General features: G+C 43.6%; 1 protein-coding gene across 3 annotated transcripts in view; it reads left to right on the top strand.

Moving 5' to 3' along the window:
* TFAP2B (transcription factor AP-2 beta) overlaps positions 1-12225 on the top strand; it is a 28252-nt gene extending 16027 nt beyond the window's left edge. For 2 of the 3 annotated variants that reach the window (XM_053603568.1, XM_053603570.1), the window contains exons 4-7: positions 760-979; positions 2658-2776; positions 4827-4968; positions 7761-12225. In XM_053603568.1, coding sequence (XP_053459543.1) covers positions 760-979; positions 2658-2776; positions 4827-4968; positions 7761-8061 — 782 coding nt within the window. In that variant the 3' untranslated portion in view covers positions 8062-12225. The remainder of the gene's footprint in view (positions 1-759; positions 980-2657; positions 2777-4826; positions 4969-7760) is intronic. The other variant, XM_053603569.1, reaches the window with a different exon arrangement.
* Positions 12226-13305: the final 1080 nt, after the last annotated feature.

Raw genomic sequence — 13305 nt, 5'->3', positions numbered from 1 at the left:
GAATTAGAGTGATTGGTTGATTGATCAGGGCACCTGTTGTAAATCATAACTGCTCCAAACGATCACCAGCAGGTGCTTTAATTTGTAAACAAAATTCATGTCACTGCAGAATTGTTTTCACTGGAGATGAGCATTTGGGTTCATGTCTAAATGAATCTGTTGTTGTTATGTCGGAAAGAATGGGGCTCACTTTTATGAAATGAGCAGCAGCTCTTTTAGAACAGCTATTTTGGGCCCAACTCCTCATCTCACTAGTAGTATGTGTCAGTTCTTAGGCAGAGCATCTGTCTGATGGAGCTTCTCCACCTGATCCTCTCTGGTGATAACCATACATATATTTGGGTCTAACTGCAGAGGAGGCAGAGTTTCCAACTGGTGTTCCTATTTTATCTGAGGAGTCAGATTCAATGAGGTTTAGTGATGTGTCTAAGGTCACAGAGCTCCCATGTGATGGAATAGGATTTGCCTAGGTCCGCCGCACAATCCAAGCTCTGGTCTGCACGTCTTCTTTATTTTTGTAGTGAGCAGGGCTCTGGCAAGCGACACTTCTATGTAGACATACATGGAATAAGTTTCCACAGTGATGATGATTCTGTTCACAGCGCTCTGAACGCACAGAAGCCCGAATGGAACAAACACTTCCTCTCTCAGCTTTCCACTGGCGTCTGTCCTGTGGTCTCACGCAGTGACTCATTCTATCAGCTGATCAACAGGATCGAAACCTGGTCACCTTCATGGCAGTTTTTTCTCTCTTTCTAGTTCCGGTTCCTCCTAAATCTGTGACTTCTTTAATGATGAATAAAGATGGCTTCCTGGGAGGCATGTCCGTCAACACCGGCGAGGTGTTCTGCTCGGTCCCCGGCCGTCTGTCTCTGCTCAGTTCAACTTCAAAGTACAAAGTAACTGTGGGAGAAGTTCAGAGACGGCTCTCGCCCCCTGAATGCCTCAATGCGTCTCTCCTCGGCGGCGTCCTTAGAAGGTAACCGGTCTCCCACCCACCCACCCCTCACACAATAGTTTTTATTGGGCCAGAAAGGGAGCGGGTAGAAGGCCGGCGCTGAACTCCACTGCAAGTCCGACGCGGTTGCCTAGCAACCGGGCGGCCTGAGCATAGCTCCCGCGCCGCCGTGTGTGCGGAAATCCAAGGCTGCCACGTGCTCGGGGTCGCGCGCGCAACCGCCCTCGGACCTGTGCCTCGTGGGCGCGCCGCGCACGCGCAACCGCGCTCTCCCGCAGGTCTGTGGCCCTGGGAACCTTTCTCTTTCTTGGATCAGCTTCTGGCGCCTTTTTCCTTCCTACTCCCAGAACACCTCGAGGGCAGTTTTTAGGCTAAGAGTATGACTCAGACCGACACAGACAGGCAGACACACACACACCCCTAATACAGAAGTTTCAGGAAGCAGTTCCCTTCATACCTTCAATTTCCTCCGAAATTTTTTTCTCTATTTTATTGTATATTTTACAATGCAGTTGGCAACCAGCAAAGTTGGTCTTTCATCCATTAATGCACTGTGCCCCACTACTGGAAAAACTCTTCTAGATTTGTGATGTCCTTACTTAAATAACACCACCAGCTATAATGACAGTAATACCAATTTACAAATATTAATAGTTATTCCTTGGGCCATGCATGTGCTTCCCAATATTCCAACCATAGACTGACTCCTTCTCATGGAAATGTGGGAAGAAAGTGACTTTTATCTGAAGTCGTAACTTTCCCCCCAAAGCACCTAAACCCTTTTAGCGGTGTTGTGAGATGAAGGTAACTTTGCATGACATGACATGTTTCAAGTGAACCCATTTTGGAGGTTGACAGTGTAAAAGTGGTACAGCAGGAGAAGTTACAGTAGCTGGGATTTTTGTTGTCTTTTTGCCCAGACCTTAGCACATACAGGAAGAGCCTTGGGAGAAATTAAGGGTATGACCAGGGAACTTTCTCATTTTGAATCCTCTTGCTCTGTCCTGCTTTAATTCAATTTTCAAGTGAGTCCTTTGGTCCTCAGAGTGTGAAAGTCTTCAGTTTACCCCTTAAGCATTGAGCAAACTTGTAGAAAACTTGCATGAGATGAATTGAGATAATCAATGTAAAGAACTTATCACATAACTAAATTTCCTAAAGTGTGAGTTTTACTCACACTTACCGTCATTAGTTTCATATTTCAGTCTTCTCCACTTTTAACATAGTTTTGTTGCACAGCAGTTCTTGACCTCTTTCCTTGGCATTATTTCCACAAGTAGCTTTGACACTCTGAGCCACCTGGCACTTTTCTTTTTTTTTGACAAGGTTGTGTTTGCCCAGTTTCTGCTCACCTCACTGGCTCCAAGACAAGGAAGGAATATGTGTGTGAGCACTTGTGCAACTTCTACCTTTTCTGGACCCACAACCTACATTCAAACTATTCCCATCTGGTATCACTGCTATTTGTCCACGAGATTAAAAAAAGAAAACTACCCAATGTAAAAAAAAAAATTCTATGTGTTGCAGAAATTAAGCAAACCTCAGCATACTATCAGCAAATGACCAAAAGGAAGGGGGGAAATGTGCTAACCTCAAGTTAAAACCTCTTCAAGCTCCACTGGGCTTTAGATTGCTAAGTCTAAACTTTGTTTCAGGAACACTTTGAGGTTAATCAGAATGTTAATTCTTGCAATTTCAGAGCCAAATCGAAAAATGGGGGGAGATCTTTGCGAGAAAGGCTAGAAAAAATCGGTTTGAATTTACCCGCGGGCAGGCGCAAAGCAGCAAATGTCACGTTACTCACCTCCCTGGTGGAAGGTAAGCAAGACGTGTGGCCATTGCACGAAGTGGCTGAGCTTAACTGTCGGCTGGAGGCTGACATTTTACATGTTTCATGATTAACTGGAAATCATTGCGATTGTTGTGCCCTTATGTTTGGATGTCAAGCGGCTGCTTGAGAGAGGTTCAAAGGTCTTTTTACTTAGAGCCAGCAGTTGTGGAGAGGCCAAGCGAAGTATATGAGAGTCCCTATACTCTGTCCAGCCTCCTAATCCAAGCAGAGGTCGCCTCTGCTATCAGTTGGGGGACACTCTCTGTATGAACTCTTGCAAGAGTAATTCTGTAAGCCATAATCCATTCTATGCCCTCTCCTTCCCAGATTTTTACCTCTGAATTGTCAGTATTAGAAAAATGACAATTAGATCACATTCATGATCCCTATAGTTATTTTTATCACTCCCGTGGCCCAACCTCCTGAGGATTACAAAAGACTTACTCTTATTCAAATATTGATAGCTTAATGAGGCCAATGATGCTTAAGAGAAAACTGGGGAGGAGAGGTGATAATCTTGGTTGTAGATTCACCTCTTGTGATACTCTTGGTTGTGAATTAAAGGGCTATAACTGTGATAAGTACCTTCTATTTGTTCATCAGTTTGGCTTTGGGGGAAGATATTTATGATGTGTAATAAGCAAGATTGCACAGTCTAGAACAAGAGGGTCTGTAGTTGAATTTGTGGCAAAGGATAGGATATACAGCCAAATGGTCTTAATGGAGGAGGAAGATGTAGAATTTTCTCTATAGTCTGGTTTATAGGTCTTGTTTCTTCTTCCATTTTTGTGGATGTGATATTGGATCTTTAGAGGAGGGAATCTTAGGATATTTTGGCTGCAACCATAAGTCATCACAGTTATAGGCCTTGTAATTTTCCAGTTTTAAAGCAGAGTTGCTTGGTCCAAACACCCTCTAGAGGCAACAGGTACTGAATTTTCAGACCATACTTCTTATAGGTTGACTGTCAGCCTGGGGGTTTCACATTTCGCCCTTCAGGGAATTACTAATATCACAATCCTCATTTTGAAAAGCGGTCAAGGTACTCTTGACCCAAGACAAGAATTTTAGTGGAGAAGGAAAGAAGGTGGAAAACCCAGTGAAATTCCAATATTTGGTTGGCACTTTTCAGTTTTATGAAAACTTATAAGCATATGCCTAAAGCCTTTTGTTATAATGATAATCACGATTAAAAGAAAGTTATAATCCTTAAAACAATGTAACTAAAGGATAATTCAACATACATCTTTTTCATGTGGGGAATTCCCTTGAACTGTAGGGCTGTGCTGTTAAGGGCAATAATGTTTTATTTGAAAGGGGCTTAAACATAAGCTATGGAATACCTTAGACACTCCAGTTTTCAATAGTTTCCCTGTCATCTTTGTGCAGTGAAAAGACCTTAAGTAGAAGGAGGATGACAGAAACCTCTGAAAGTGAGAAACCCCAAATCTGACTATCAGGAAAAATTACAAGGAAAACAATTATTTCATTGCTGGATAGAAATACTCTTCACATGTATATTTTACATATATTGTTTAATATATGTGGACATATGCACACATGAATTTGTTTGTATATGAGTTAATAGTAAGACTTTCCCCTAGTACAACTATAGGAAGATGGTGATGACTGTTAAATTTTATTTGAAGCAGGTGTAACAGATGCTTTAAAAAAAAAAAAGGTGGCAATCTGGCTTGAATATCTAGGTTCAACTGCAAGGTGGCTCTTGAATATATGGGCCCACATGTTCTTTAAGACAAACTAAGTGGGACATGGGAGATCCTGTAACTATTCAGGGGATGGTCTAGCTAGGACTTGCCTCAGGGAGAGGCTAGAAAGAGAGGTAGGCAAAAAGTTGATCCCATCCACTTTATAGCTTGACAGTCATTTTTACTTTGGGCATCCATCTCACCTTTTCTTTTGACTCCAACAGCTGGCCTCCTCTGGGAATACTAGTGGAATTGCCCCGGAGCAGGTCCTGCTCTGGGATGTTTGGGAACTGGATGCTGATCATTACCTCCACTGCTGTCTTTTCAGGAGAAGCTGTTCACTTAGCTCGGGACTTTGGGTACATTTGTGAAACAGAGTTTCCCGCCAAAGCTGTTTCTGAGTATTTGAACCGGCAGCACACGGACCCAAGTGACCTGCACTCCCGAAAGAATATGCTGCTGGCCACCAAGTGAGTGTCCTGAACTCTTTGCCTTGTGCCTGGACTGACTTACTCCTTTCTGGGCCAGCCCCAGCTTTTGAGGCGATGGAGCAGAGGGGTGGAAAAGGAACTTAATAGGTTGTCTGCAAGTAGCATCTGTAGCCTACAGCAAGTGGGCTAGGTAACACCCCAACTCTCCAGGGGTGAGCAGAGTTAATGGTCTATAGACTTAACTCAGCTTTCCTCTGTCTTTCCAAGTCTGGGAAGTGGCTCTGTTAATCTGAATCCAAAAGTCTTACCACTCCCTTCCACAACCTTGAGGATGGCAGGCAGACCTTTTCCTGGTTCTGGCTCTTCTCTGAATCCCTAGGAGCATATTTCTACTGGATTACACATCTAGCTCCCTGTCATAGCTACACAGTCATGTGTGCTCGCTCAGGGTGTCTATATGTCACCCACGTGTACCCATCTCTACCCACAGCTCTAATTACTCCGTTTCCAATGTTGCTGTTTGTCATCTTCCACAGACTTGTAAAATTTACTACAACTCCAGAGGGGAAAATAATAAATCTCTGGCTAAATTTAGGTCTAGAGCTCATTTGAACTTTTACAGTGGGTTTTCTATTTATTTGATTTACTCCTGTCTTTGGCTTCGGTGTCATATTGTTGGTGTTTTATGGCCAACTCAGGCCTGCAGTGGGCGGCACTGCGTGCACCCGCACGTTTCTCTTGAAGACGTGGCCCAAACAGCGACGCTCATTTATTTAGTGCTCCAGGACGCGGTTTGTCCCGTTGACAGCGTAATTTAAAGAAATATATGGAAGGCTGAAAAATCATTTGCTCAAATTTGTCCAGATGTTTTTGAGACGTGATTGGAATTTGATTGCCCCTTTCCGCAGGGTCAAAAAATATTAATGTCCCAGAACTTTAATTGCTTACAGACCCTGGTTTGGGCTTTGAAGATTTAACATGTTTGACTCTAAGCATTTGTTCTCCCCAGTTCAGAATTTCCTTTTTGGCACTTTGGTAATGAGTACAAACTTAAGGAAAGACTTTAACCATCTCTCCCAATGATCAAAACCTGGCACCTACTCTCTTGTTAGAGGGTTTTCATCTGTTGTACCAACTAGCAATATAATAGATCTTTGTGCCCTGGTGTCTGGTGAATGGGGATGTGTTGTGCTTTTTAAAAGAGGAAGGGTACTTTAGGGGGAAAATAAAACCAAGCTGTATAAATCAGATAACAGGATTCCACAAACAACTCATATAAGGGATGCTTATAACTGTCCCCTTCCCCAGTATTGTGGCTTCTCTTGGTCCAGCACTTCTTAATCTGGGGTATCAGAATCAGTAATAGACCTATCTAGAAATCTTCTGAATTGGGACCAGTGGAGGTGGGGGCCTAGGAGAATGTATCTGAACCCCACGGGGGAGTCCAAGGTAACTCTTAAGCAGCTTAAGAACTGCTGTATTTTGGTTCTGACCAAAACCAAATTTCTTTTGAGCTATTTGTGAGGAAATTTGTGAGGATGTAAGCATATATTTCAATGGATAAATGTGAGGATAGAAAAAGGGAGCCTACTAGTGCTCTCTATCCACCTAGCCTTAAAAATAACAATCCTTCAGCTACTGTGAGCGGGTTGTATTTCCTATCTGGTTTAGCCACTACCCCCAAAGTGGCAACACCCCAGGGTCCTTTGAATCCAGTCACCTGCCCTGCTTACCTGTTGGCAAGTGTTGCCAAGCATCTTTCAGCTACCCCATCCTATTGGGGGTCTGGGACTAGAGAGCTGTAGGTTTTCCTTTCTCAAAACCCTACACACCCACAGGCTGAGTGGAGGCAGGCAGACTGGAGAAAATCTGCCAATTTGTGAAAAGCTGTGGCCTTCGGGACATTGTGCCTCGGCCCACCAACTGGGCCAAGCCTTTTGACCTTCAGGGCTAAAACGTTCTCCTGCAGTTCCTATATTAAAAAATTCTCAAATAAGCTCAATCCATAGTTAGGCAGGCAGGATTTCTGGGGCTGGGAGATTCCTCTAAATTGTAGGTGCCTTGAGGAAATAAAAAGCCTTCAACAAATAAAAATCTATCCTCTCTAGTGTTTTAATAGTCTACCTTTAGGTTTTATTTAAACTATGTGGGAATCCTTTTATATTGAGAACAATCCTGTTATAAAAAGGATTGTAGCTTAGGCTTGCAAGAGAGAGAGGGGAGGGAAAAAAAGGAGGAAAATTATCTCCCTCCCCAAATACTGAAGGTAAAAAGGCTTTTGCTTTGAACGAAATCAGCATTCTCTCCTAGAATAAACAGTTTCTTGCCCTGGGCCATGGAAGGATCTTGCAATCTGCTTTGTGCCAGGGACAGGTTTGTGGCCTAGGGGCCTAAATCTTTCAGGGCTTTTTGTGCCTGATCAACAAGAGGTTGGAGAGGCAGAAGAGAGGGAGAGGGGAAATAGCTCAAAAGAAATGCGAGGTAAGAGATCAAAATTTTTGGATATTCAAAATCAAACGCTAAAGCCTAGAGAATTTCCAAAAAAAAAAAAAAAGAGTCTGCGCAGTCATGGAATGAAGGGCAAAAGCCTGAAAGGGGTAAAAAGGTAAGGCTTTGGGCTGGAAGGGGGTTATTATCTCCCCACCCCCGCTTTCTTTCAGTCCCAGCTGCTCGAGAAGGGAGAGCGCTGGGAAAGGAAACAGAGCGGAATCGCCCACATTAGCCTCGCTCTTCGCTGACCAGGCGCCTCTGGGCTTGTGTGTGAACGTCTCCTTTCTAATGCCAATGACAACGAAACTGAGAGACTTTCTGTTCCTCCCCCATTCTTTTAGGCAACTTTGTAAAGAATTTACAGATCTGCTGGCGCAGGACCGGACGCCTATCGGGAACAGCCGGCCCAGCCCCATTCTGGAGCCGGGGATCCAGAGCTGCCTCACGCACTTCAGCCTCATCACACACGGCTTCGGCGCCCCGGCCATTTGCGCCGCGCTCACAGCCCTCCAGAACTATCTCACCGAGGCGCTCAAAGGCATGGACAAGATGTTCTTGAACAACACCACCACTAACAGGCACACGTCTGGGGAAGGCCCAGGTAGTAAAACTGGAGACAAGGAGGAGAAACACAGGAAATGAAAAAAAAAAAAAATTAAAAAAAGGAAAAATGTTTTAAATACAAAAGAAAAACAGACAAAAATTTAATTTTAGCTTTAAAATACGGATTGGCTTTGGAAGAATTATATTAGTTAGAATACACATACAATCAAAATTTTAAAAAAGAGCTAAATAACTTAAAAAAAAAAACCTGAGGCGTACAACGGAGCAACAATATCGGTTTTCGGTGTCTATTTCAAGATACACTTGGAGACAACCGTCCGGATTTTCCACTTCGGTTCTTTCAAGCTTAGTAATACTGATAATAAAAGAAAACCATGATTTCCCCTTCCCCTTTGGAAAATAAACGTAAGACTAAACGTGAGAAAACGCTAACTTATTGGAAGAGAATCGGAGAAACGTTGGTGTCAGTGCTTTGAGAGCTGGTTGACTGAGACTCACAAACTTTTTAATTTTTAAATATTTTTGTTTAGGAAACTCTCTCGCAGTCCCATCCCTCCACTTCACCTCACCCCTGTCCCAGCCATCCTTTTCTACGGCGCCCTCCCTCACACTGACAAGGGAATCTTCTGGGATGAAAATGAGTGTGGTCAGCTCTTTTGCGTTCTTTCAGTCCCCCTGGTACCCCCGCCCAGCCCTGCGTCTTAACTCTCTCGGATCCAGCTCCTCTGCCCCTGCATAATTAGGGAGGGCGGGGCGGGAGGCCTGCCGGGATGCAGGTGGAGGCTGCAGCTTTTGGTGTGGGCCCGTCAAGCACCCTCTCCCGGCTGAGCAAATCCGGACCAATAGGTTGACTCAGACTCATCAGTTCCTTTCAAAAATGATACCAGTTCCCAGCCTTGACAGCATCTGCATACCGAGAATCTTGCATTTATTATAATATTTGTGTCATCTACCAATTTTAAGAACTATAGTAAAAAAAAAACAATATGAATACGTTGATTAGTATGTAATTCCTTCGGAGGGGTATGTACCATTTCATTCTCTTCTGTTTTCCAAAGCTTTGCCCACATGGTTTATGAGCTTCTTCAAAGAGGACTTGGGCTTCCTACACAATCTATAAGGTACAGAGAAAAAAAAAATCCTATCCCTTTTTAATCAAAGCCTGTGTGTCAGAATTTTGCAGGTGCACTTCTTTAAAGAAGCTCAAAGGGAATAATTTAGAAAGTGGCCAATGTGATAACAGCGTCTGTGAATCTACAGGCTAACATACCTCAATACCGGAGTTCCGGTGCGGGTGGGGGTCTGCAAATGAATTTTAACGGAAAATTGTAAGGGTTGTTGGATCCCTATTTTCTAATAGTATTGCCCTGCATTTAAAATGGGTTGGATGTTCCTGACCTCTTTGGCAGTTGATGTTTTAACCGGGAAAGAAGGGAAAAAAAGCAACTTTGCGAGTGGACGTTGGGAGGAGGGTGGCGCAAGCTCCCGTGTTTCTGCAATTGCTTTCTTACAAGATGCTTTATGAATGAGGCATTTTTTCCTCCCAGACGTGCACTTGTTTCCGCATATAATGGTAAAATAATGCAAAGTGAAAGGAGATGTATTTCAGCTGTGAGTTTAACCGTCTGGATACACTAGGACTATTCTCAGTGGATAAAGTTTCATGCATTTAGTTTTTCTCACTTAGGGCAGCCTAGCTTCTTTCTCGGGCTCTGTGTGTATGCTAGCATTACCATGAAATAAGACCTGGATCCCAATGTCCACATCTTCCCCTAAACAGTGAGAAATAGCTCTATTTGGGTGAGATAGGTCTCTAAATTTAGTGTAGATACACGCACCTATTAAAACAAAGTAGGGAGGGCCTTTTCAACATCCCTTGAAGATAAAAATCCAGATGTTGTTCTGCAGGGTTTAGTTATAGGACCTACTCAGATTTCTCCGACTCTCAATTTTGCTCCCTTCCTTCTTGGCCTTGGGACAAGGGGTATAGGGCTGGAGTCTTAGGAACCTGCTGCTGAGCGTTTTGCCTATTTTTATGCGGGCTTGGGGAGTTAGGGAACTGGTTCCAGTGAGAACCAGCTAGGGCCTAGGCGACAGTTAAGGTCACATAGCAGCCCATCTGCTACTCCTAGACTTTGTGGGGTCTCTGGATCTTTCTGGCTCAACTTCTACCCCACCCCACCCTTTGAGAGGAGTGGAAAGGCCCCCAGGAACTAGACATTACGAAGAGTGTAGACCCTATTTCTCCTCGGTTCAAAAGCCCTTGCCTGTGTCCGAGGGCCTGGCCGCATGTATTAGATATATTCTAATTGACAAGGCCGAGAGAGACCACACTGAAAACCATCGTCTCCTTTCCTTGCAGGGCAACGCGCCCCACGCGTGTGACGTGCGAGAGACGCGATGGATGCGCCTTGCTCTTACTGTGCAGGTCCTGAGAGCGTGTGAGCCACACGCGCCCAGTCGTTTTGAGGACATAGAATCAGCCGCTGCAGGGGCTGCCGGCCTTGGGCCCTTCCCGCTCTCGGTCTCACCCTAAGGGCTAAGGCGACAGAGAAAGCCCCTTTCTCCAGTAGGTAATGGGACGGTGCCCCGCGGGCTGCAGTCGGGGAGGGGTCACAGCTCTGCCAGAGGCCACCCAGGATTCTGCTCCGTGAGGGAGAGGAGCTTAGAAATGGCCGAGGAATCCGAACTTCCGGCCTCCTCCACCCTTCCCAGGACAGGAACTCGCCCCATCTTCGCGCTCATAAAGGGGGAAAAGGGGACGGGAATCGTTTTACGGAGGCTCCCTTCACTGTCCTTTGCCCTCATTCGTTCGCTCCCTGTGTCCCAGCCAGATAGAACCCTTTCCTCGCCTCCCTGCTTCCCTTGCTGCGAGGAGTGAGCCCACTGCCCCGTTCCCCACTTCTCACTTCATGTCGGACCCCCACCCCTTGCTTTCGTTAGTCAGGCCCACTATGTTTATCTGATAATTGAGTTATTAAAAGATTTGGTTTCCTTGGGCCTATAAATCAATAAACAGTAGGATTAACGCAATAGTTTGCCTTTTAAGTCAAGGGAAACGTTTGAGGCAAGTCCCTTTGAGCTTTGTTTTCAAACCAAACAGGTGAGTTACAGATCTCCCCCTACCCATGCACTCTTTATGGAAATGTTATCCAGGCCTTATGCCCACTCCTAAGTGCTCAGTTCCAAACCAAAATAGCTAAAGATAGAAAGTGGTAATCAGGATGTGGCAGTGCTGCCTTCACATTCTCCACTTTGCCAGTTCCTTTAAAGGTTTTAAAGATCTTCAGACCATTCTCTGTCCAACCCTTTCTCCTCCTACATGCATTGTGGGTCTCAGGGGAGCAAGAAATGTGCTGTTCTTGGTGAGGATTCCATCATCGAAAGGACCTTTAACTTCTCCCCCAAACTGGAAAGGTAACTTTCCCTTCTCCTATTCTCCACCCCCAATTGTCTTGCTTTTCTTGCCTTCTGGCTTAGCCATCTCCATCCTCACATAAAGAACTGAAGAAGCTTTCAAAGACCTGGCTGTTCTATTTTCTTTGGCCAAGGAACCCACTTTCTCTAAAGCAATTATTTCACATCCTATGAAAACTGTGATCAAATGGAAATCCCCAAACTTATCTACACACTGTTCCTCTGGTGCAATGCGTTCCTAGTTAAGAGTGTTTATAGAGAATTTGTCATCACATCTGATATCTTGGATATGTAATACATTATGTGGAAAGGAAATAACCTTAAACCATCTGATGTTGCCTCAAAAGCCCAACAGCATTTCCCCTCCTTTGCCTATGTATGTTAAATTATTGGTGAAAAAAATCAAAATTTATTTTGTCTTCTTTTAAAAAATGGAACACTATCCTTTAAAGGCCCAAATCAACTCTTCTTTTGAGTTGGTTTCTATTCACTAACATTGTTTTTGCCACACAGTTAAGAAATATCAATTTATTGACTCTTCACCAGAAGAGCTCTGGAGGGTATTCATGTTAAGTTTGTATATATTTATTTATGCTTAATTTAAAGGGAATGTGTAAATACGGCGAGCAAGTAGTTTGGGATTATTTATCTGTGAATCTATACCTCTGTGAATGGGTGGTTAAAAAAAAAAACCGCTTGACCCTAGGTAGAATCCTATCTGAATTTTTCTGTTCTTTATAAACAAGCTGTTATGGTAATGGGTAGAAATTGGTTTATTGTCCAGTGTTGATCTGATTTACATAAATAAAAGGATTGTTGTGTTTTTGTTGCGTTTTCATCTTCAGTTTCTTAAATATGGATATTGTTTAATTCTATAGATGGAAAAAATGCATAGCAACAAGGTTTTTTTTCTTTGTCCTGCCCTTATCAAAGTACCCACAGTGTTTTTCACTACAACAGAATAACAATAAATTTCGCTTCTCAGAAAAATGAACACTTTTGTTTTCACTAGGAGGTGTTTTTGATTTTTTAAATTCCAAATTGACACTCTTCACTCCTATTTCTCACCAGATTTGCAATAAAAGCTCATGTTAACTGCATCTTTTGGTTTATTCTGCCCTTTAAAGAATGTAGAATACAGTGTAAGTCCCAGGTAGCTAAAGGACTCTGGGTACAAATCATCAAAGAAGACACTTCCCTCCCACTGCTAGTAGAGTGGTGGTCTGGTGTGGTGTACTTAGGAGATGGTGCAGGAAAGAAATCTGCAGGGCTGGTTGTGGGCCCCTACATCCCATGATTTGGGAACTGAAGGAGTTAACTCATTTCAGAATTGAACCCCGGACCACCCCAACCTCATTAGCAGAGCAAGCTCCACTGACCAAGAAGCAGCAGGAGGTTCAGCTGTTTTAGGAGGATGGCTCTTATCTTAAACGGAGAGGCTGCCTCCAAAAGCCAGAGCTTTTCTCACTTGGTTTAGTAGGCTACAGTTCACCCTATGGGCTGCAGTGATCAAACATATCTCAATATATATATTATTCTAAGGCTTGGGTATTTGCCCTGAGGCCAAGAAAGTAAAGTCTTCCAAAATGTTATACAGTATGGATGAGTCATTGCTTCTTTGGGGCCCTCCAGGTCTTTATCTGGCAAATGTGGACCTCCTAAGGTCCTTTCCTATTATCAACATTGCCTAGTTAAATTATAAAAGGCACCAACATGTGTGTATACACTCAAGGAAAACTGGAAATGTTAAGTCTTGACAATCTCAGATTATATGAGCACTTAGCATATAGTTAGTGCTCAATTAATATACCTCTTATGCCAATTTTCTGTTTTTAAGGTGAATCTTTTTCAGTTGGACTTACATATAAGGACAAGCAAGAGGAATAATGAAGTCTGTTTTATGTG

The sequence above is a fragment of the Nycticebus coucang genome, chromosome 9 (assembly GCF_027406575.1).
Source record: "Nycticebus coucang isolate mNycCou1 chromosome 9, mNycCou1.pri, whole genome shotgun sequence".
Lineage (NCBI taxonomy): Eukaryota > Metazoa > Chordata > Mammalia > Primates > Lorisidae > Nycticebus > Nycticebus coucang.
This window is presented reverse-complemented; position numbering and strand designations above follow the sequence as displayed.